Genomic DNA, 21,809 nt, shown 5'->3' with positions numbered 1-21,809 from the left:
CCGGCGCCCACCGGGCCCGGGCAGTCGGAGCCGCCCCCCCGCCCCGCTCGCCGCGCACCATGGCAGGCCGGCTGCGGGGCACGCACGCTGCCGGAAGGCGGCTGATGTCAGTTTTAAGTCAGAAAGTGGCGTGAGCTCAGAGGAGTGTTCTCGTTGCCTTTTTTCGTTTTTTTTTTTTTTTTCTTTTTTTGGGGAGTGTAACTGTGCCCGGCGGGGGGTGGTGTGTGTGTGTGTGTCCTCCCCGGGCCCCGCCCACCAGCCCCCTCCCTCAGCAGAGGCCATAAATGCGCGCGCTCCAGCGGGCAGGAGGTGTGGGCTCGCACGGGGCTCGGGGCGGTAGCGCGGCGTGGGCGGAGCTTCCTCGCGCGTTCCGTTAGGTGGGGAGCGGCAGCCGTTGGCCGGCAGCCGTTCGCGACCAGTCGTTCGCTGTTCGCCGACGAGGATGGATGCTAAAAAGGTAGGGAGGGAGCGCGGATTTCCTGCCGCCGCCGGCAGCTCTGAGGCCGCTGCGAGGTGGTCGCCGGCGGGCAGCCGCCGCTCGGGTCCCCGCGGGCGCTTCGGCGGAGGATCGGGATGTGGAAGGGGGGTGGATGGATATGGTCGTGACTGGAGGGTGGTCGGGATTTGTTGCCGCCGGGTGTCTGTTGGTTGCGGTGAAGGTGGATGCGGCGGTGGTGTCGGCAGGCCGCTGCTGCGGTACTTTAACGGGCGACTTGGGAAAAGCCTCGGCTGCGGGATGGGGGAGGGGAGGGGGAGAGTGTGTGGGGGGAAACGGGGTCACACGCTGTTTGCGAGGAGTTGTTGCGGATCGCAAGATTGATTTTTGTTTTCGTGCGTGTGGCCTGATGATCCACATGATGCTGTCGTATTTTAGGGTATTGATCGCGAGGGTTCTTTTGCTGGCAGGGCAGCGGTCGTTTGTCCCGGGGTTCATGATGCTAAAAGGAGGGTTACTTTTAAAGGCATTTTTTGTGGTGGTATGGCTTTTATAGTAAAAATATCTCTAAATTTCAAGAAGAAAGCAAAGCATATTCCTTCCCCTTGCCTCCTTTGGAGAGCAGGGGACAGAACCTTTCTCGGTATCGTAGTTCATCTGCAGCTACGAGTGGGGCGTGCACCGGTGGAGTGAGCTAATGACTGCGTGTGTTTGAATGCATCAAGGGAGAAAAGCAGGCAGGCATGAGGAAAGGGAGAGACGGCAACTATCCAGCAGAACCTGGCACAGGATGCGAGGGGGTTACAGTCACACAGGAGCAGCGGAATCAGGGAAGCCCGGTGCCCTCACCGCCATATTGATGGGAGACGTGGGTAGCGTTAGAGGCCGAGGCAGAGGAAAGGCGAGCATCTGGTCAAGGTCGCTCAGAGGAGGCCGATTTAGCTGGGTTCAACAAGTTGTATTGCTCTGAGGTTCCAGTCAGTGAAGTAGAAGGGGGACTGGTGAGAAGCATCTCCCGGGTAATGAACGCTGCTGATGCCTGTGGTCAGAGGGAGGGGGTGGTGGTTTGAATTCCTTGCTGGTTTATAGACCTCAGCCTCGAGCCTTTGGATAGGCTGGGTGTAGCTGTACTATTTCTGAGCTCCCTGTTTGCCTTTTGGGAAATGAGGCACTCTAGCAGTAACAAATGATCCATACATTAGATCATGGTCTGGCTCACTGGAGGGGATAGGTCAGGCCATGTGATGTCTAGGTGGTAGGAGACTAGGTAGGAGATGAATAGCAGGCAACAGCCAGGAGAAGGAAGTATGAAAGAGGGTAGAAGAACTGACCTCCTTATAGCTTGTGTATGTACCATGTAGGTAAGGGGTACCACAAAGCAGGTACCCTATGGTCCCTGCTGTACCCAAAAGAAAAAGGCCAGCTGTGACCACTCTAAGCCATGACAAAGCAGAGCCCTGGGGGGAAAGGTGCTCTTATGTTGAGTCACTGTGTTGAAAATATAGAGAGAGGTTTTGTCCTTAGCTTTGCTATACCTGCTGACTAGAAATGACCTGGCCTGGAGTCCTAAAAGTGCTTAGATGTCTTAATGTCCTTTTACAGGCATCCAGGTGCTTTGAAAGAGCTGTGTTTTTGTGGTTCTGTGCCAAATTTCCTTGCCACAAAAATGAGGGCAGTGGTCACAGGGTGGCAGGGAGAAGGCCTAGACCACCTAGAGTGTGTTCAGGTGTGAATGCTACCTCAGAAATCCTCTGCCCCCTGCAAGAAAAGGACCTTGTCCCCTTTGTCTCTTGGCAGGAAGAGAGCTCAGCCTGACACATTTACATGATGTAGGTGGGGGAAACTGCCTGAGAGTAATTTCCCCAGTTTCTGTTTACTGGGGCCTAACTGGTAGCTGTGCGAGGGTTGTGCAGGCCAGAAGCACCTGCATGCTTGGCTTAAAAGATTGGTAAAGGTGGTGTGAGCACTGGCAGAAGGTTATTGGCAAAAATTTTGGGCAGCCTTGGGAGCCACTGATCCGGAAAGTGGCAGACTGGAAGAGCTGTGACAGTAGGCCCCACAAACTACTTTTCTCTCCTCTGCCAGCCTTAGGACAATAATTGGAAAACCTTGGAAAAGGGACTGTTAATATTTTTTGAAAAGCTTCCAATCCTTCCTAAGACAGAAACACGATCTTTCCAAATTGTGCCAACTCAAGCACTGGCCGTCTAAGCGCCAGCTCCTGAGTCACCTGCTCCCCCACGCCTCCATAACACAGAGCTGGCTTAAATGCCACTAGCTTTAAAAATGCAGAAAATGTCAGATGCTTTTCACTGACTATTTCTGACAATTTCTCAGTATGTGGGCCTTCTGAGGTTGGACCTTCAAGTTGCTTCTACAGCTCTGAGGGCTCAGCTGTTTTTATTTTATTTTAATAAATAGACATTCGCATACTCAGATTCCAGGGACTGTGCTTCATTTAGAATACCAAGTATTGCCACAGCTTCAAGAAAAATAAACGGGAAGGTTGGCAGTGCTGCTGCCTCTGTGAGGCAGGCTGCCTGCCAGGTACCCTGGGGCAGGGTTGGGAAGCTCTAGCCTGGGAAAAGCAGGCCTGTTGCTGAAGAGTGCACATTTTAACTGTTAGGAGTGACTGCCAGTATAGCTCATGGGCAGATCTGAGGCTCAATTTATGGGAACTTGTCGGTTGGCACGGGGAAGACTTAGACCCTTATTTCATGACATGCCAGAGATCAGCAAAAGCTTTTCTGTAAAGCAGATCAACCCAAAATAACAGCCACTAATGCAGCCAGTGTATTCATTACTAATGAGCTGATAATAGTTGATGAAGGTCAGGAGATAATAAAGGGGGAGGTCCTGACAGGCCCTTCTAATTCTAGTCACAGAACTTCATCCTGCTGTACAGCTGCATCTCTCTTTTCAGGGTCTCTGTTACTGGTACCCACCCTTGCTGGGGGAAAAAAAGCCCATTCCCTGCCCTTGTTGCACTTGCACATAGCACCTATGAGCTGCAGTTGCTGCTTATGCTGAAGAGAATCTCAAGTTGTGTAGAAAGCATGAATAACCAAATTAACTAAATAATTGTTTTCTCTATCTTTCCACAGAAAATCACAGCACCCCTTATCTATGCTGTTGCTATTGCTGCCATTGGATCTCTCCAGTTTGGATACAACACTGGTGTTATCAATGCTCCTGAGAAGGTGAGAGGGAGAATGAGTTGAGATGGTATGAGTGGGGGGCTGATGGGAAAACAAAGATGTAGAAAGGAGAGTAGCTGTCTCCCAAGCAGCTGCTAATTTGGTTCTGGTTTATAAAGTCAAGAAGACATCCCAAACCCCCTTTTGACTACAACAATGGACAGGAAGTGTGAAGTTTTGGGGAGGAGAGAGAGCAAGCGGAGAGGTTAATTCTCTTAATTAGGAGTGCAGAAGGGGCAGGAGGGCTTCATCTGCCATTTCCTGGTAGGTCTATATTTGGTTTGTGGAAGAATATGGGCCTCTTCAGTTTTGAATCAGAATAAACCAGCCATGGCAGATGGAATGTAGAGAACAGTGTGCAGAAAACAGTTAAGGGTTGGTAGGGATTATGGTTGCTTTAGTTTATCTTGGGGACCATTTCAGGCTTGTTTATTTAATTTGTTTATTCATTCCTTGTGTTAAGTGTAGATTCAGTGCTTGTTAAAAGGGTTGTAACTGGAGCGCTCTGACCAAAACATCTCATGACTGTAGCCTAAGAAAGAAAAGATGAAGAAAATGAGAAATGTGGGGTTTTTGTAACTATAAGATGGTTCCTGTCTCTCAGGAACTGAGTCACCAATACCACATCCACCCTGTCTCCCGGAATAGATGTCGTCGTTGGGGGAGGAGGTGTGTGTGGGGGTCCTCTCCAACTAATGTCCTGCTGCCATCTGCTGGGGACAAAAACTCTGAGGCTGTGTCCCACGCAGCCCTTGCAGAATTTCCCTCATTATCAAACAGCATGCTTTGGAAGTTAGCAACACAGCCCTGTCACATCCCCATAGGACAGCAAAAGATTGTTTTGCATAATGCTGTAGTTTTTCAGGCATACCTCAGTGAAACTTTCTGTGTCTCTTCAACTTTCCATCCCAGAAAGCCTGTCCCTGCTGCCAGAGTTCTGGTATTGTCAGAAGTGTTCCCTTCCATTCTCTTGTCATGTTTTCTTGTTCCCTCTCACTCCCATCTGTCTCACACCCCCTCCCAAGCACCACCAGTGACTCGCATCATCCATAAACATTCAGAAGATAAGCCTGTTTTCCTTAAACATGGTCCCTCCCCCACGTTCAGTGAAGCAATCTCTCCCGCATCATACTGCTAGCTGTCTACTGAACTTCTCAATGAAAGTTCCTCTTTCTGCACCCTCATCTTCCTCTTGTATGACTTGTTACTGCCTACTGAATTTTTAGGGTTTATCTTTGCTTCTTGCGTCTGTGAAAACAGAAGGAAGACCTCAGAAGTAATCTCCCCACTCCCCAGTGCAAAATGCCTCCCACTGGATTGTAACTCTGTCCCCACCTGTTTTTTCGTGCAGATCATCCAGAGGTTCTTCAACAGAACCCTCTCAGAACGGAGTGGGGAGGCTGTCTCCCCAGAGCTTCTCACCTCTCTGTGGTCTCTTTCTGTGGCCATCTTCTCAGTAGGAGGTATGATCGGCTCCTTCTCAGTCAGCCTGTTTGTCAACAGATTTGGCAGGTGAGTTGGGAAGAGGTATCCAAGCCTTTAGGGGAATTTTTCCCTTCTACAATGGATTGTTGGGAGGAAGAGGGCAGAGGTGGGAGGAGGAGGTCGCGGCTGGGGAGGAAGCAAGAATGTGCGGGCTGCAGTGTTGCAGGCCAAGGCAGGAGCTGAACAGGAATTACTCTGTTCTCCCACCCCTGAGTTGGGGATTCATGGGTAGGTTTAACCCTCTCCCAATGATTTGTCCACTGTATTGCTAGTTTAAGCTCAATCTTGACATCTTTACCCTGTTAGGAGGAACTCCATGCTACTGGTGAACATCTTGGCCTTTGCTGGTGGCACTCTCATGGCCTTCTCTAAAATGGCAAAGGCGGTGGAGATGCTGATTATTGGCCGCTTCATTATTGGTCTCTTCTGTGGTCTCTGCACTGGCTTTGTGCCCATGTACATCAGTGAGGTCTCACCAACCAGCCTTCGTGGAGCTTTTGGCACCCTCAACCAGCTGGGCATTGTTGTGGGCATCTTGGTGGCCCAGGTAGGCTTGACACAACCTGATCCAGCCCTCAGGGGAAAGGAGGGCTGGGGGAGGGCAAGGTGGGCAGCACTTGCCATCAGGTCTGGTATACTGGAGTATTTAAATCTCTCTCTCTCTCTCTCTCTCTCTCCAATTCTTGATGTAGATCTTTGGCCTGGAGGGAATCATGGGGACTGAAGCACTTTGGCCACTACTTTTGGGGTTCACAATCCTTCCAGCAGTCCTGCAATGTGTGGCTCTTCTTTTCTGCCCTGAGAGCCCCCGTTTCCTATTGATCAACAAGATGGAGGAAGAGAAAGCGCAAGCAGGTAAGAACTCGCCTGTGAACGGGCAGGGCTGTATTCTGGCTCCCAGCCTGCACTCAACTTGAGTGGGAGGCCAGGACTGACTGTGGAGCCTGTAGTGTGGATCAGGGTGTGACTCCCAGAGGGCACCAGGCCTACCCTCCCATCCTTTAGGTTGCACCAGTGCTGGGAACTGTGAGAAACCTGGCATCCTAGCAGAGACTCTGGGTGGGATTAAGATGTGAGGAGTGACACATCGCCTGGTGGGATGTAGAAGGGCCAACTCCTGCAGCTGTTAGCTCCTGAAAGGCAGAAAATGGGCTGATGTTTACCAAGGAGCTTGGGGGGGTGTTTCTGTCTCCTGCTGCAGAGGGCTGGAGTCAGCTCTGCAAGCGTGCCAGCAGAATTAGGGATCAAACACAAGTTTGGAGATCAAGCAACATGAGTGGGGCTTGGGCCTGGTTTCCATAATGATTGTGACACTCTGACCTCTGGATTGAGAGGATGAGCAAGGCTGCATGTAGAGGCTTGATGTTTCCCATTCAGCAGGCCCAAACACTGACTGGCAGGTGGTCCCAGTCTTCCCAGTGTGCCCTCCCTGGAATAGCAGGGCAGGGTGGAGGCCGTGGGTGTATTATTATTCCTGTCACTCTTTTATTCTCTCCAGTTCTCCAGAAGCTCCGTGGTACACAAGATGTGTCTCAAGATATCCAGGAGATGAAAGAGGAAAGTGCTAAAATGTCCCAGGAAAAGAAAGCAACTGTGCCAGAGCTCTTCCGTTCTCCAAACTACCGTCAAGCCATTATCATTGCCATCATGCTGCAGCTCTCCCAACAGCTCTCGGGCATCAATGCTGTGAGTTATCGTCTGTCCTATCTGCTGGGCCTCCCTTATCTCTGGCTGCACTTGCACTTGCCACTAGTGTTGAGAACTGTGCTTCCAAAAACCTCTTTGTGCTTTGACTGGAGGTCATTGTTTTGTGATACTGCAGAGATTGCTAAGGTGGAGATTATATTTGCTTTCACTTTTCCCACACATGCTCCGGCAAGACATTGCAGGCTTGCATCAAGTGAATGAACCTTGACTGGAAGTATGCTGTTTTATACTGTTGAGTGCTTGTTAGAAACTCCCTGTTGGCCTGCAAGCCATTAGGCAGAAAATGAGGGGCATGCTTTCAAACACTAGAATCGTGACAGTGTCCAACTTTTGCTTCTCTTCCCAGGTATTCTATTATTCTACAGGGATTTTTGAAAGAGCTGGTATCACACAGCCTGTGTATGCCACTATTGGAGCTGGTGTGGTAAACACAGTCTTCACTGTTGTGTCGGTAAGTGGAACAGGGCCTTATGGTGAGAGGTAACTTGTCTGCCTGGGCTTTTCTGGGAGGTGTGACTGAAGACAAGTAGCCAGGCTGTGGCAGAGCATTGGGCTGGGCAATGGCCTATAAGAGCAAAGCATTAAAAGCATTGTGGGAAGAGAAGAGGGGAGAAAGAGGTATTATCCTTTTAGAGGAAAGGGAGGGTGAAAAGGAGTGCATGGGGGTATAAAATTATGAGAGAAGGCAGTAGCAAGAGCCAGAGAGGAAAAAATTATGCTAAGGATGGGGCAGCCTGGGGACCTGCACTGGACCATCACCACTGGCACCGAGGGCTACAGGCAGATAAAAGAAAGAGATGCCGGGCACATCGAGCAAGGGAGCTTCATCAGCTCTTGCTACCAAAGTCACAGACTCTTTTTCTTTTTTTTTCTTTTTTTTCTTCTTTTTTTCTTCTGCCATGTTTCTAGCTGTTTCTGGTGGAGCGTGCAGGGCGCAGGACCCTCCATTTAGTTGGTTTGGGTGGCATGGCTGTGTGTGCTGTTCTTATGACCATCGCTTTAGCTCTGAAGGTGAGTAATTGGTGTTCTTGTCCAGGCTGACCCAGCAGGGAACCTAGAAGCCTATACAACTGCCCTGCCCTCTAATTCTGCCTTGTAGGCAGGTACGGCTGGGGCTAGAGCTGAGTGTGCGTGGAAAGCACAACTCCCTAACCACAGAAAGCGTGCCACAGTGTTCAGTGCAGCTGAAAAAGTTGTGACACCGGAGATGGCATTGTGCTGTGGCATATTTGCCTCAAATTGCATCTGATCATGTGTTTTTCCCTGGCAGGATGTTGTGGAGTGGATCAGATACATCAGCATTGTTGCCACTTTTGGCTTTGTGGCTCTTTTTGAGATTGGCCCTGGCCCTATCCCCTGGTTCATCGTGGCAGAACTCTTCAGCCAGGGCCCACGGCCTGCAGCCATGGCAGTGGCTGGCTGTTCCAACTGGACCTCTAATTTCTTGGTGGGAATGCTCTTCCCCTATGCAGAGGTAAGGACCCAGTTTGCAAAGCGCTGTGAGAGTGCTGCAGCATTGGAATAGGTGTCCAGAGTGGTTGTAGAATCTCCATCCTTCAAGGTGTCAAAACATGACTGTAGGACCATTAATTGATCTTTACTTGAAGTTGTTCCTGTTTTGACTAGAAGACTGGTCAGCCTTCAGAGGTCCCTGATTCTGTTTTCTGATTGTTATTGAAGGTTAAGTGTTGTGGCTCACCTCATATTCTGCTGTCTTAACTGCTTGTAGCTTACAAATAGCTGGAAGAGCCATCTTAATTAGCACATCAGACTTTCCCTTTAAAAACCTCAATTTTGGTCACCCCCAGGAACACAGAAGCATTTTGGAAGCCCACAGGAACTTAATTTCACTTTAAACAATGCTGTGTTGAGAAAAAGTCGGTAAGGGCATTGTTGGAGAAAAGTGTTAGAATTTTGACCTGTCAACAGCAAATGACCTTGCATTTAGGTCTATGAACTTCTCAAATTAAAACCTGCTTTTGTCCTCCCTGCAGAAATTGTGTGGCTCCTATGTCTTCCTCATCTTCCTTGTTTTCCTGGTCATCTTTTTCATCTTCACATTCTTCAAAGTGCCAGAGACCAAGGGCAGGACTTTTGAAGACATCTCCAGGGGCTTTGAAGGACGAGCAGAAGCTAGCTCTACATCACCTGTGGAGAAGAATCCCATGGTGGAGCTGAACAGCATACAACCCAACAAAGAAGTTGCCTAAGATTCATGACACACTCCTCCTTCGACTCTGACATGCTTAAAGAGTCATTAAAGGAATGAGCAAAGAAAACCATGAGAACTGGGACATTTTTTTTTTTCCCCTCAATTGCTGCTATTTTCTTCTTTGCACCCACATACTCCCCCATTCTGCCAGGCTTACCAGCATTGAGCAAATCTGATATGGGTGATCCCATTTTCAAGTACTGGAAGGCACCTGGCATTTGCAAAAATATTTTCATCTTCCCTGTCACAAACATCAGGAGAACAGAGAAGAGCTGGCAATATTTTTGCTTTCCTCACCTTATAATTGCTATTTGGGGTTAGCATACTTATGCACGCAGTGACCATTACGCATTTGAATCTAATGACTATTTTTGTAGTGCGTTGAAGTGACCCACTAAATAAGTCCCCGGCCCTTTGAGTCTACTCTGTATGTGTGCAGTGTTACACTGGAATGTAACAAGCCTACCAAAAAGCCATCTCCTTGCTTTTTCCTTTCCAGTGTGCACTTTTTTTAAGCCTCAGGAAAAAGGGGACCAAGTTACATGCATATTTTTCCTGCTCTTTTATTTTTTTTATAGACAGACTGAAAGCATACTTTTACTTAAGTTTATTTATTTGTATGTCACTTTGTAAATATTTATTTTTTTAATGGTGTACAAAAATGTACAGATAAAGAAATTGAAGATGTTTAAGAGAAATAGCTATTCTAACAAAAGATGCTGTAGACTTGAGGTGCAATAAGACTAAAGGAGAAATGTGGTACTAAACAGGACATCGGGCATTTTGCATGGTATGTACAACAGTCAGTTATGCACATCACTTAATTTATTTGTGCCCTCTGGAAAGAAATGCAAAGAACTGTGTACTAGTGACAAAAGGTATGTTTGTTTGTCCACCAAAATCTCTTGTATGGGATTTTTTAGGTGCCAATTTTAAATACTGTTTCTGAGTGATTGGAAAGTATAGTATTGCAGGAAATGAGTGTTGTTAGCTTATATTTTCAGTCATGGTTATGCATTGTATGAGATGATTGAGGGTGGTGATTGCAAACCAGAAGGTAACTTTTCCTGCCTGCCTTCTGCTGTCTTCTAGTGGGTCAGAAAGCTTGAAACTTGCAGATTGTTACTTAAAGGTGTGCAAGGATAACGATTATTTTCCAAAGCTGTTTTTTCTTAGCAATTGTTCTTACAAATACCCTTCTGGACACAGGCATGGTCAGTTACGGCAGTTAAGTTAATAAAGGTAGAGATGCAGGACTAGAGACCAGAGCTACTGGAACTTGCTAGCTTAGCAGTGTGAAACATCTGTTTTTGCCCCATGTGTCGTCTCTAGAAGATCTGCATGATGTTATGCCCACCAGTGTGCAGCATGCTGTGTAGATGTCTACAGCCCTGTAATACCGCCTCTGTTAAAAGGGATATGTCAGGCAATCATTGTACACCAGTAAATATGTCTCCCTGCTTGTCATACTGTGAGGCAATCGAGAGTATGTATACATCTACCCTTGCTGCCAAGCTAGCACAGTTCAGGAAGGCAAAAAGTAGCACATATAGTATATGTGCCATCAAGGGATGGGAGCTTTGCTTCACTGGCTGCAGCGCTCTGTTGAGATTCCAGGCCTGTGTCTGTCCAGACCTGCACAAGCTAGCTAAAGGTAGCACAGAGGTAGGTCCAGTTTAAACTCCCGCTCTAAAAGATCTCCGTTTTTGGACTTGATTGAACTTGGGTCTACCCGCAAACTTATGCGAGAGTTCATCGCTGGATATCCTAGAAGAGAGGCAGGCCCACAGATTCCAAGGTGGGTAAAAGGAAAAAAGGCTCAGAAAGACAGGAATGAGCAAAATGGTGCTCTTGACAACATACTGTTTCAGAGCAGGTCAGAGGCATTCCTATTGATGTATGTTCTAGGGGCATGTCTGGCATTTTCAGTAACTAGTGATGACATTTCTACCTTCCCTACTGAGAAACGGTTGCAAAGATCAGTAAAAGTTGCTGCTGTGAAATACTTCCTGTGACTTCATTTGAAATATTCCAGCTTCGCACAATGCAAACCTATTACAACCAGTTTTCCCTAGCTTTCTGTCGGGCTTCCATGCCAGATATTTATTCTCAGAAGTATTATATATTACTTTCCCAACTTTCATATTTTGGCTCAGTTATACAGGTTTTTGTGCCCTTTGACCCTCCAGCACTTCTAGACATGATATTTCTATATGAGCATCTCCATGTTAGGAAATTCCCCCTACAGCTGTGCATAAGAGCATTCCGTATTTTGCATCAGAGATGTGTGTTGGCTTGGACCGAAATGTGTAGGTCTTTCTCACATGGTATCTCTTTGTTTTCTTTTTCTGTAACAGCATTGTGAATATTTTGGATGGGTTTTATATGCTTATTAATGTGGTTGTTTCCTGTTTTTAAAATAAAAACTATAGAACTAAGTATCAGTGTTCTGTTCCTTACTCTTTTATCACAGCCTGGGACTACATCCTGGAATGTCCCCAGCTTGCGCCCTGCAGCCTTCCAGCTAGCCCAGCATCCTGCATTTGCTGTTTTATTCTAGTGGAAAAGGCCATTTCTGTCAGCCTCCATGCATATCACTTTAAGTTCCCTTACTCCTATTCCTATTTTAAACTGAAAAATCTCAAATGACATGGAAAGTCTTATTTCTGTGGAACCAGAAAGCCACAAGATATGTATGAGTAACTACATCACTGGAGAACCCTTCTAGGAGAGAAACCACTGTTGAGTGGCAAGAGAAGATCCCCATGTGTGACAAGGGGCATCAACCACATCAAAGGCTTTAGTGCCATTTTACAGGCTGGAGCATGACAAAGAGTGTCACTACCAAAATTTGTTGCTTTTTGCATGTGTTATTTCTGATGAACACATTTGTGTACCAGACAAGAAAAGCAGTTAATTTCTGTGAGAAGAAATGTGGCAGAACACTTTATTGGAGGTAAATTTCACTGCTGTGTGCCCTGTGCCTAAATCTTTATCTGTTTTTGTGCTCTTTTTAAATTTCAGACATCTCAGTAGCTGGGGAGACTGGAGATGCATCTCCTTTAGGAAGGTGCCTGGGTGAGAGTCCAAGCAGTGTTGCAGTCTTATCTCCAAGCAAAGCTGCTAAGTAGTCCTCAAAGAAGGGACATTTTCTAGTTTGGTGAGGGACTGCACCATCATTGATTTCATTTGAGAGGGAGGAAGATGTGGACACTCTGACAGTGTGGTGGAGCCACAATGGAGCAGCAGCAGGCAATGACTTGCTACAACCTTTTCTCCTGCTGTACACGTAATGAGAGAGGTCCTTCCAGCAGGGAGATCAAACACACATTGAGTTGCACAGAAAATTTACCCCTCTTTGTGCTTTTTTTTTTTTTCAGGCTTTCTGCAGACCAGACCAAGGACACAGTTCCAAGGTTTTCTTCACTTTGAGAAGGACTATTTGAAAACAGGTGAGATGCTTACTGGAAGACCTGAGGTACATGGCTCTGGTCTGTCATGCTTATGCTTCAGCCTGGCCCTGTCTTTACAACGTGAGATACCAGACAAGACACAGTTGTCTTCATAATATGCTGCTGGGAGGAGACAGCACTCAGGGAAATCGGGGAAAGAAAATGGTTTTGTTTCTCAAAATATATATTGCTAAGACAATTTAATTGCTGCTATTTAAAAGTATGCCATATCTAGTGGAGGGAGGCTGTGTGACTTTTTAAACAATTCACTTGCTGTGGTAAACCTTGTTTCTATGCTATACCCCACTAAAATACATGGTGTTTACGAGAATTGCCTCTTCCTTCTCCATGAGACACAGCTTCAGCATGTCTGGTAGACACATGACTGACCTGCTAAGTCTGTTTTCTGCTTGTGTTGCACAACCATTTTTTGTTTAGCAAATGGTCACATGGATTTGTGTAAGGCAGTCACAATGCACCAGTCACTGTGGCATGCGGTGTGGGACCATTGCAGATCGTGTACTGAATAAGTAATCAGCCATTCGAGCAATGATCAACCTGATCAAACATCACCCAGTCCTTCATTTCTGCTCTGGTCTCTGTTTCATCCTGTTCTGTTCTCAATCATGAACAAATTTGCCATCAAGTACTTAGCTGTTTGTTTTCTTTGTATTCCTGTAACCAACTGCTATTGTCACCCAGACTGCATATTACCTTGTTTTTAACTTGTATTCATACATAAAATACTTTGTGGTGTGGTCTGGACTATCTTTGCTCCCCTCCACTTCGCTTATTTCTTTCAAAGCGCTCTTTCTGATATGGATCAAAGCTCTCAGTGATGTATCTTGACCTCATAGCTCTGCTTTGAGTCTAGTCTTTGGTGCAAGCCTATGACCTAAAGAGTTCACAAGATTTAGGACAGTGTCACCAGAATAATTTTCCACTGAGGAAGGCACAAGGATGCAGAGCCAGCAGAAGATGAAAGCTGTGGTGGAGTTGTGGAGGGATATGTATGCGGCAGTGTGGCTGGAGAAGTTTATGATGTATGGAAGAGCCCGTAGGAGGCTGAGTACAGAAGGAAAACAGTGAAGATTATGAGGATGTACTGCAGCAATCAGTAAAAAAAGAATAGCGGGTTGCTGACATCCAAGGGAAGGAGGAATGAGATGCAAACTAAAAAAAACCCTGAGGTCTGGAAGAAAGGTGAGGCATTCATAAACGTGAGATGGTGGAACAGGGCCTGAGAGAAGAGTATGAACTTTGACAGAAGCAGGTTAGAGTGAGGAAGAGAAACAGAAGAGAATGTGTGGTAGAAAGGCAACAGCTACAGCACCAAAGTATGGGCTCTTGAGCTGAGTGCAAAATAACATCAAGCCTCGTAGGACTCTGGTAGCTTATGACTCAGACAAGAGGTCATCGGTTCTTGAGGGAAAGGCAAATATGGGTGTTCTCTCCACCAGGAATGTCCACAAGAACCTTTGCAGCTGAAACAAATAGCTATTTCAGAGCTACAGCCTTCTTAGCAGTGGCACTTCACCTCTTGGTCCATAAATTTGAGGTTCTGCTTGCTTGAAGGAGGGCATTAAAAATGCCTATTAAGTGCCGCAGCCAGGGGAAAATGATTGGCATGCAAAATATAACTGGCTCAGCAGAGTAGCATGTTTGAAGCAGCCTTACTGTAAAGGTATGTTCCTAACTGTGTTGGGTAATGCAAGACAACATCCTGACAAACAGAACTGGCCAAGACAAATGCCAGCAAAGCCCCCTTTGGACAGGTACCACCACCGCATTGAAATCTGCAGGGGAGCATCCACCTCAGAAAACCTGTCGGTGTAGAAGTGTTGGAAGAAACGCTTTCCGGCTTCCTTACTTCATGCTACAGATAAAATTTTTGGGAGTAATGGAGCAACATAACATCACCTCTACTCCTCCTCTAAAACACCTCTACTCTTATTACTGAATAATATTTACACTGATCATACGTAGCTCATAGGTAAACACGTATGTTGTAATGCTTTGGGAACAACAACAAAATTTAAAAGCATTGTATTAGTGCAATTTTTAGCGCATTGTTTAGAGAAATCTTGCTGTGTGAGTGTTTTTCCAAGTGTAATTGAAGGCAAAAAGTAAAAGTAAAAGAGAGAGACATTTTTCCTTGGGTATGGAAAGTCTACCCCCTGACTGGCTGTGCGTGTGTGTGAGGGCAGAGCAGCCAAAGCACAGATGCTTGGGCTGGCTAGAAATTAAGCTTTAGCAAAGATTTCGTGCACAGTGGTAGCTCATGGAAAGATTGGTTTGTTGGTTTGTTTTTTTTTTTTTATTATTTTTCCTTTGACTGGGACTTAACCTTTTGTTAACTAAACTGAGCTGAGAGAGCACGTTTTTCTCCTGCTGAAGGAAGGGCCAGGCTGAGCTGGTAACACTTTAGCTTTTCCCAGTCTCTGCTTTTAAAGCTCGTGGTAAGCGTTAAAGGAATGAAGTCTGCTGAGAGGGTTGGGAGGGAGGGAATGGTGGGACTTGTGCCTGGAAATACTGACAGCTCTTGGGAGCCAGAACCAGCCACTGCAACCCGAACTGGAGCAGGAGAGCAGGCAGGACACACCTCAGTTCCCTGAAGCTGTCTGTGGACTGGAGGCCAAAAGGGACACAGGAATGGTCACACCCAAATGCACTCACTTGACACTGGATGTGCAGGCACCGGGTGTATTTGCTTGTGCAGTGCCCCAACACCAAGGACACTGCGGAGGCGTAGCACGGCTTGTGGTTCATCATCCCCTTATGTTGCCTGATGTGAAAATGCAAGGTGGTGCAGGAAGGGACATAAGGGAAAGAGATTGCACTCTTCCTGGTGTCATTGCAAAGGGCTGCAGGAGGTTTGGGAGCCAAAGGTGACGTGTGCCCTGCTCCCAGGCTCTCAGAACTGTGTGCTCCTGGGAAGGTTTTCGAGCATAGCTGTGAAAACCATGTTTGAAGTGGCTTCCCACCAACACTGCAAAATCCAGTTTAGACCTCATATTAGAGGCCAGGCCTTTCTTCCGAGATAAAAAATTATCTGATGTGTGGTTTGTGGGTGTGAATGCTTTAGTTGCACATGTACAGCGTGCTTGATGATTTGCTCAAAGTAGGGCATTAAAAGTGCAGGCCAAGGTAGTTGGGATAGAAGATGTTTCTCTGTTTAAACCAGACTTTCTATCTCTCACAGTTTTTGAAATAATCTGAGGTTATGTCCCCCTGTCTGCACCCTTGGTTCACATTGAAACCTTGACAGACTGGTATGAAACCTGCAGAACTGTGTTTATCTGTTTTGGTTTTTTTTACAGAACTCTGGAGACTGATGGGTGCTGATGTCCTCTTGGAGGAGGTAGATGAGACAACAGAGGAATCAATCACACTGAAAGACACAAAGACCAGCTGCATGTGGACCATTACCATCCCTCCTAGCCTCAGTGCCAACACCGTACTGTTACAGTTCAACACTGTAGGTGGCTGTGTTGGGACCAGTAGTGTATTGAACAGAGGGAGCAGTGTCTCAGGGGGTGAGGATGGACTGGATGTGAGTTCTTAGCAGCTAGGTCTGTGCTGATCGTGAAGAAAAATGGTGTCTTTGTCTGGAAGGGAAGCTTAAGAAGGACAGGTGGTGGAGTTTTATGACTGAATTTTAAAATCACCTGTTCCTCCAAAATAGTCCTGCTACCTGGGGTTTCCTAGTCTACCCTGATCACCCTATAACTGGGAGCTATAAGCTCCCTCCTCTCCATATTTCCAGTCTGTGCCTTTAATGCCAGCTCCTCATTCTCAGTGCACTGGGACAGAAATCTGAACATAGTGCTTCTTTGCTGTAAGAAAGCAACAATGCCTCATTTTCTGAAGCACCCTGTCATGTGGGTCAGAAAAAGGACCAGTAGCTACTATGGGGTCCCATCTTCATCTGTGCCAGATCCATACTAGCCTGCAGATATCGGCATGCTACAATCGCCTTTTTGCCTTACAGTTTCTGACCCACCTCTTCTAGTATTTCTCTAGCCTATTCCACACCCCGGTACACAGAAAAATGCTAGTCGACCTGTATGGCCTGCTGTCTTCGTTCCTGTCTTGTACACTGAAGCATCCTGCTGGCTGTCCCACCGCAGCCATCGCTGTACCACAACAGGCTAGTGAGCCCAGCAGCTTGTGCCTAGGTAGATGCACTGTTGGATTTTTTTTCTTAAGGAATAACCTGTGACCATCATACCACCTCCTCCTTCCAAAAGACTATGCTGTGTGAGACAGTACCAACAGTGTAACTCATGTCAAAGTATGTTACATCAACCACTCTCCCCTAATACATATAGCCAGTCCTTTCATTTTAAAAGGCAGTCAGTCTGCCCTTGGTAAACTAGTATCAACCTTTCCTGATTACGTTCTTGTCCTTTTCACATTTGGCACTGGGTGCCAAGAGGACATAGTACTGAGGTAAGGATGGCTGGTTTGGAGTTGCACAAGTCATCCTGCTTGCCTTCCATACAGCTAGCCACAATGATACCCTTTTTCCAGCTGTCAGGGATGACAGATGTCAGACTCCAGTCTCGTAATCACATCAGGCAATTCTTTCAGCACTTTTGGATGTATCCCAGCACCCTTGAGGCGTATCTTATCCAATCCCACGCATTCTGATATATCCAGCCTCTCTATGTAGTACTGAGGCTGTCGCTGCCTTACTCCTAGCTATCCCTCAACTTTCCAAACCATTATGATATGTTTTGAGATATGGGAGCAGGCTTTGCTTCTGCAGATTGTTGCAAGGAAGACTTTGAATACCTCAGCTTCTTCTCAGGCTGAGGCATCCATCACTACTTTGTCCCTCATTCCTTAGCAGACCTGTATTTTCCCTGGACTGGCTACTAGGATAATTACAGAAAGCCCCTTGTCACCCGTCCTATCCCATGCAAGTTTTTGCTCCAGCTGGGCTCTGAGATGCCTTTCTGATTTTGTCTTTCAGTAACTGAGCAGTGCTTCTGTCCTCCTCCTCCATAGCCTCTTGCATACGCGCTTTTTGCATTTGAATTAATTGTGAAACTCCTTTCTTGGCCAGGATAGCTTTCATCCAAAATTCCCAGACTCTCTGCACAACAAAATAGTTTGAAGATGCTGTCTGTCTTTCTTTATCTCCCTGTACACACCAAGATGTTAGGCCAGGGCAAACAATTGCTGATGCTGTGTCACTGCCTTTTTCAACTCTCTGATGCTGCAAATTAGTGGAAGAGTGACTGCCACAACTGGAACTATGTATTTCTGGGACACAGACAGTTGCCTGCCTTCCTTCCCTGGTTTTCTGCAAATGTGGACAAACGGGAGACTGTCCGTGCTGAAGTTCAATGCGTTCCCAAAGCTTAGTGAGCACTTTCCACTGTCTCAGAACAGTCAAAAGAATACATTGGGCTCAGAGAAGCAGCATGGAGCTGGTGGAGCAGAGTTGAATTGAAATTGAAGGTGATGTTTAGGGAACAGAACAAAAGGAAGGATGGAATGGAGTGAAGCACTGAAAGATGATGCAGCAGAAGGCCTGGCAGATACAATAACTCCAGAAGAGACTCCTAGAGCAGGCAGGAGGTGGTCACTGTAGCGAACCAGCTGGGAGGATTATCATATACTCAGAACGTGTCACTTGCTGTCTAGCAGTTAAAGCAGGAGACAAGATGAAGCTGTGTGGTAAGGAGAGGGAAGAAGTATACAGTGAAGAGTGGCCAGGTCTCTGAAGGCAAAAGTGATTGGGAAGGCCTGATACGGGAAACTTCTTGAAAGCAGCATGGCTGTGAGGGGAGCTGAACGAAGCGCGGTGGAGCAGTTACCAGGTAGTGTTAGCTAGCTATCAGGTGTCTCAGTAGGACACCTCACTTTTTAGTCATGCGATCATGGCTACAAGGTGGATTGGGAGCAGGCAGCTGTGAGGCAGAGGAGGTAAATAAACTCTAGGCTATATCCTCTAAGAATGTGCGGCTCAGCACTTCCTGTCGCCCAGCAGTCTTTGTCTCTTTGTCACCATGCTCCATCCAAAACAGTTCTTTCATGCCCATCCAACAGTGGTCTGTGCATACACAGAGATGGCTCCCGAGCACGCTGAGGTGGTGGGAATGAACAAAAAAATGCAGGCAGCTTTGGAGTAAGGGATATACTGAAGGGGTATAATCGTGTTTCAGCAGCTAGAAACAGGACTTGGTGTGATCTTGGTCACTTAATCCTGTGGCTAAAGCAGATCTTGACAGCAGTTGATGAGAAGGATGGGGAAATCTCAGTGTGCTTGCAAATATATTGGGTATGCAAGCGCAGTGCTGAGCTTGCCGGTTAAAAGCAGACAGCAATGCTACATGACGCAGCACTTGTTTGGAGTGTCTACGCACTTCTTCTGACAGGTCTGTGATGAGAGGTAGGGGAAAACAGGGACAGGGAGGGGGCTGACGTAGAGAGGGAGAGGAGGGGTAGCCGGTTGTTTTGGGTGCAGCAAGGTGGTGTGCCAGCTTGCGTTTTCTTCTCTGGGCTTTTAACCTGAGCCACCTCACTGGAAGAAGGGACAATCAGGGTGAAAGTCAAGCAAACAGGACAAGGTGGATCACGGTCTTATCACGGGGTGGTGCTTGGCATGCAGGGGTCGAACTGGAACCGCTGGCCATGCTGCGTGGTTGCGCAAAAAGCTCGCCAGCTTCAGGCAGAAAAGCTGGCAGTGCCATCTCCTGGTCAGAGCAGGGGCTTTGAGCCGAGAAGCTCGCATTTGGTTTTCCTGCTGGCCGGCTGAGTGATCTTGAGAAAACCACTTCCCCCCTCCTTGCACCTGGATATTTTCACGAACAGAGTGATGGCCCGAGGTAGGTGAGCAAAGTTCATGCCCGTCTTAATGAAATCTTAACATCGCCAAATAGAAGTGCGGAGCTACGCCTGGGTTGACAGTCAGTGCTGGAGGAAGGGAAAGAAGGACAGATATTGCCTGGGTCCTTCCACATCTTTCTCGCTGAGTTTCTGCACACGTTTCTTGGCTGTGGTCTTTTTTAACTGGGGGCTTCCTAAAGGACCCGTCCCGGTCCTATCTCCAGCTATGTCACAGCAGTTTTCCAGCTGTGTAGTTGCATCATATTCCCACAGAAATTGTACTTGATTTGATAAATTCAGAACAGTTAAGTTTTAACAGCCGCCACTGATAAGGGAGCTGGGTGTGGTAGGAAATGATGAGTGAGTGGCCTTTGAAAATTTCAGCTAAGCAGACCAGAGCTATACTTTCACTGCGTTATGAAAGTAACACCTTCAAGACTATATCTTATCCATGTAGGCTGGATTACAACTGGCCCACAGGATGTGAGCAAGCAGTCTCTGCAGAAAGTTACTCACATCCTGCAGACTAGAAATTAGGATGCCCGATTGTCTGCTGAAGGAGATTTTTCACACGAACCCAAAGAGAAACAAGACTGAAACACACACTTTTCACAAACCATCAGTTGCTGGAACTTACTGGCTCAGCTAGACTAAAGTAGCATATTAGAAGCAGCCTTTCTGTAGACACAAAGCAAAGGTATATTCCTAATGCAAGACAAGGTCCTGACAAACAGAACTGGTCAAGACAAATGTCAGCAAAGCCCACTTTGGGCAGATACCACCACTGCACTGCAATCTGTAGGGGCTCATCCATCTCAGAAAAACTGTCAGTGCAGAAGTGTTGGAAGAAATGCTTTCCAGCTTCCTTATTTCATGCCACAGACAAAACTTTTTGGAAGTAATGGAGCAGCATCACACCAGCTTTACTCTTTGACTTTTTTCTCATTCTGACTTTTTTCCATTCTCACACAAGAATAATATTCACACTGACCATACATAGCTCATAGGTAATCATATATGTTGTAATGCTTTGGTCGCAACAACAACATTTAAAAGCATTGTATTAGTGGAAGGCTCCAGTGTTTCCAAACAGCAGTTTTGCTGTGTGAGCATACCCATTTTTCCTTGGGTGTGGAAAGTCTACCCCCTGACTGGCTGTGTGTGTGCGTGAGGGCAGAGCAGCCAAAGCACAGACGCTTGGGCTGGCTAGAAATTAAGCTTTAGCAAAGATTTCGTGCACAGTGGTAGCTCCTGAAAAGGTGGTTTCTTTTTTTTTCCCCATGACTGGGACTTAACCTTTTGTTAACTAAACTGAGCTGAGAGAGCACGTTTTTCTCCTGCTGAAGGAAGGGTCAGGCTGAGCTGGTAACACTTTAAAAGCAGAGACTGGGAAAATCTAAAGCTTGTGGTAGTCCTTAAAGGAGTGATGCGCAAAGGATGTGCAGGCACCGGGTGTATTTGCTTGTGCAGTGCCCCAACACCAAGGACACTGTGGAGACGTAGCACGGCTTGTGCTTCATCATCCCCTTATGTTGCCTGATGTGAAAATGCAAGGTGGTGCACGAGGGGACATAAGGGAAAGAGATTGCACTCTTCCTGGTGCCATTGCAAAGGGCTGCGGGAGGTGCTGGGTGACTGAGGAGGTCTGGGAGCCAAAGGCGATGTATGCTCTGCTCCCGGGCTCTCAGACCTGGGTGCTCCTGGGAAGGTTTTGGAGTGTAGCCATGATGACCACATATCTGACGTGGGATCTGTGGGTGTGAGCGCTTTTGTTGCACAAATATAGTGTGCTTAATTCTCCCTAGAAGCATAGTGAAAAGGTGCAAAGTGTCCACACACCCAGCTAGCTCTAGTGAGGCCTTCTGAGAGCCTTGATCACAGCTTGCAGATCTGCATCCGCCTTTCTCCTGCAGGGGAAAGTAAGGCAAAAGCTGAACCACTGTAGTCATACAGCCATGCTCACATGCCCAGGTTTGCAGCAAAGAGAATCAAGGTTTTCACCCAGCTCCAGTGATGGCCTAGCCCCCACACCACACCCTGGGGGGTCTTTTTGTCAAGGGGGCCACAAAATTACTGCTGAGCCTGTGGTTCGTCTGTGGTTCACATCAGAGGCTCAGCTACCACAAAAAAAGGGGTGAAACAGCACAGTGAGGGTGGTGGCGACTCTCCTTCCACGCAGTGGAGCAGTGTCTTTTCTCCAGCCCCACAAGCACCACTGGAGTCACTATAAGCGGAACACGATGCATGCTCCTTGGCAGAGCCCTTCCTCTCCTTTCCATGATCTCCCAGGGCCTTGGAAGTAGTTAGAATTTTGCTAAACTCCTCTTCTCCTTCCAAGTCATAGTGGCTCTTCTTGCTCTTCACAGGCACTCCAATATATGCCTCTGAACCTACTAGTGCATGCCCAGGACTAGGAACCAATACACCTTTGGGGTGATCACTGCCCACTTTCACCAGGCTGACATCTCCTCTCAGCCTTA

General features: G+C 47.1%; 1 protein-coding gene across 1 annotated transcript; it reads left to right on the top strand.

Annotated features, from left to right (window-relative positions):
- The first annotated feature begins 331 nt into the window (after positions 1–331).
- On the top strand, positions 332–11,476 carry LOC309685973 (solute carrier family 2, facilitated glucose transporter member 3). Its single transcript, XM_082498480.1, has 10 exons — positions 332–457; positions 3,541–3,636; positions 4,985–5,145; positions 5,425–5,665; positions 5,811–5,973; positions 6,617–6,804; positions 7,172–7,276; positions 7,735–7,836; positions 8,096–8,299; positions 8,820–11,476. The coding sequence occupies exons 1-10, from the start codon at positions 443–445 to the stop codon at positions 9,033–9,035; spliced, it is 1,491 nt and encodes a 496-aa protein (XP_082354606.1). The 5' UTR covers positions 332–442; the 3' UTR covers positions 9,036–11,476.
- The last annotated feature ends 10,333 nt before the right edge of the window (positions 11,477–21,809 follow it).

The sequence above is a fragment of the Vanellus vanellus genome, assembly GCF_965231255.1.
Source record: "Vanellus vanellus genome assembly, chromosome: 1".
Lineage (NCBI taxonomy): Eukaryota > Metazoa > Chordata > Aves > Charadriiformes > Charadriidae > Vanellus > Vanellus vanellus.
The sequence above is the reverse complement of the archived record's forward strand: the minus strand, read 5'-3'. Positions and strand labels throughout refer to the sequence as shown.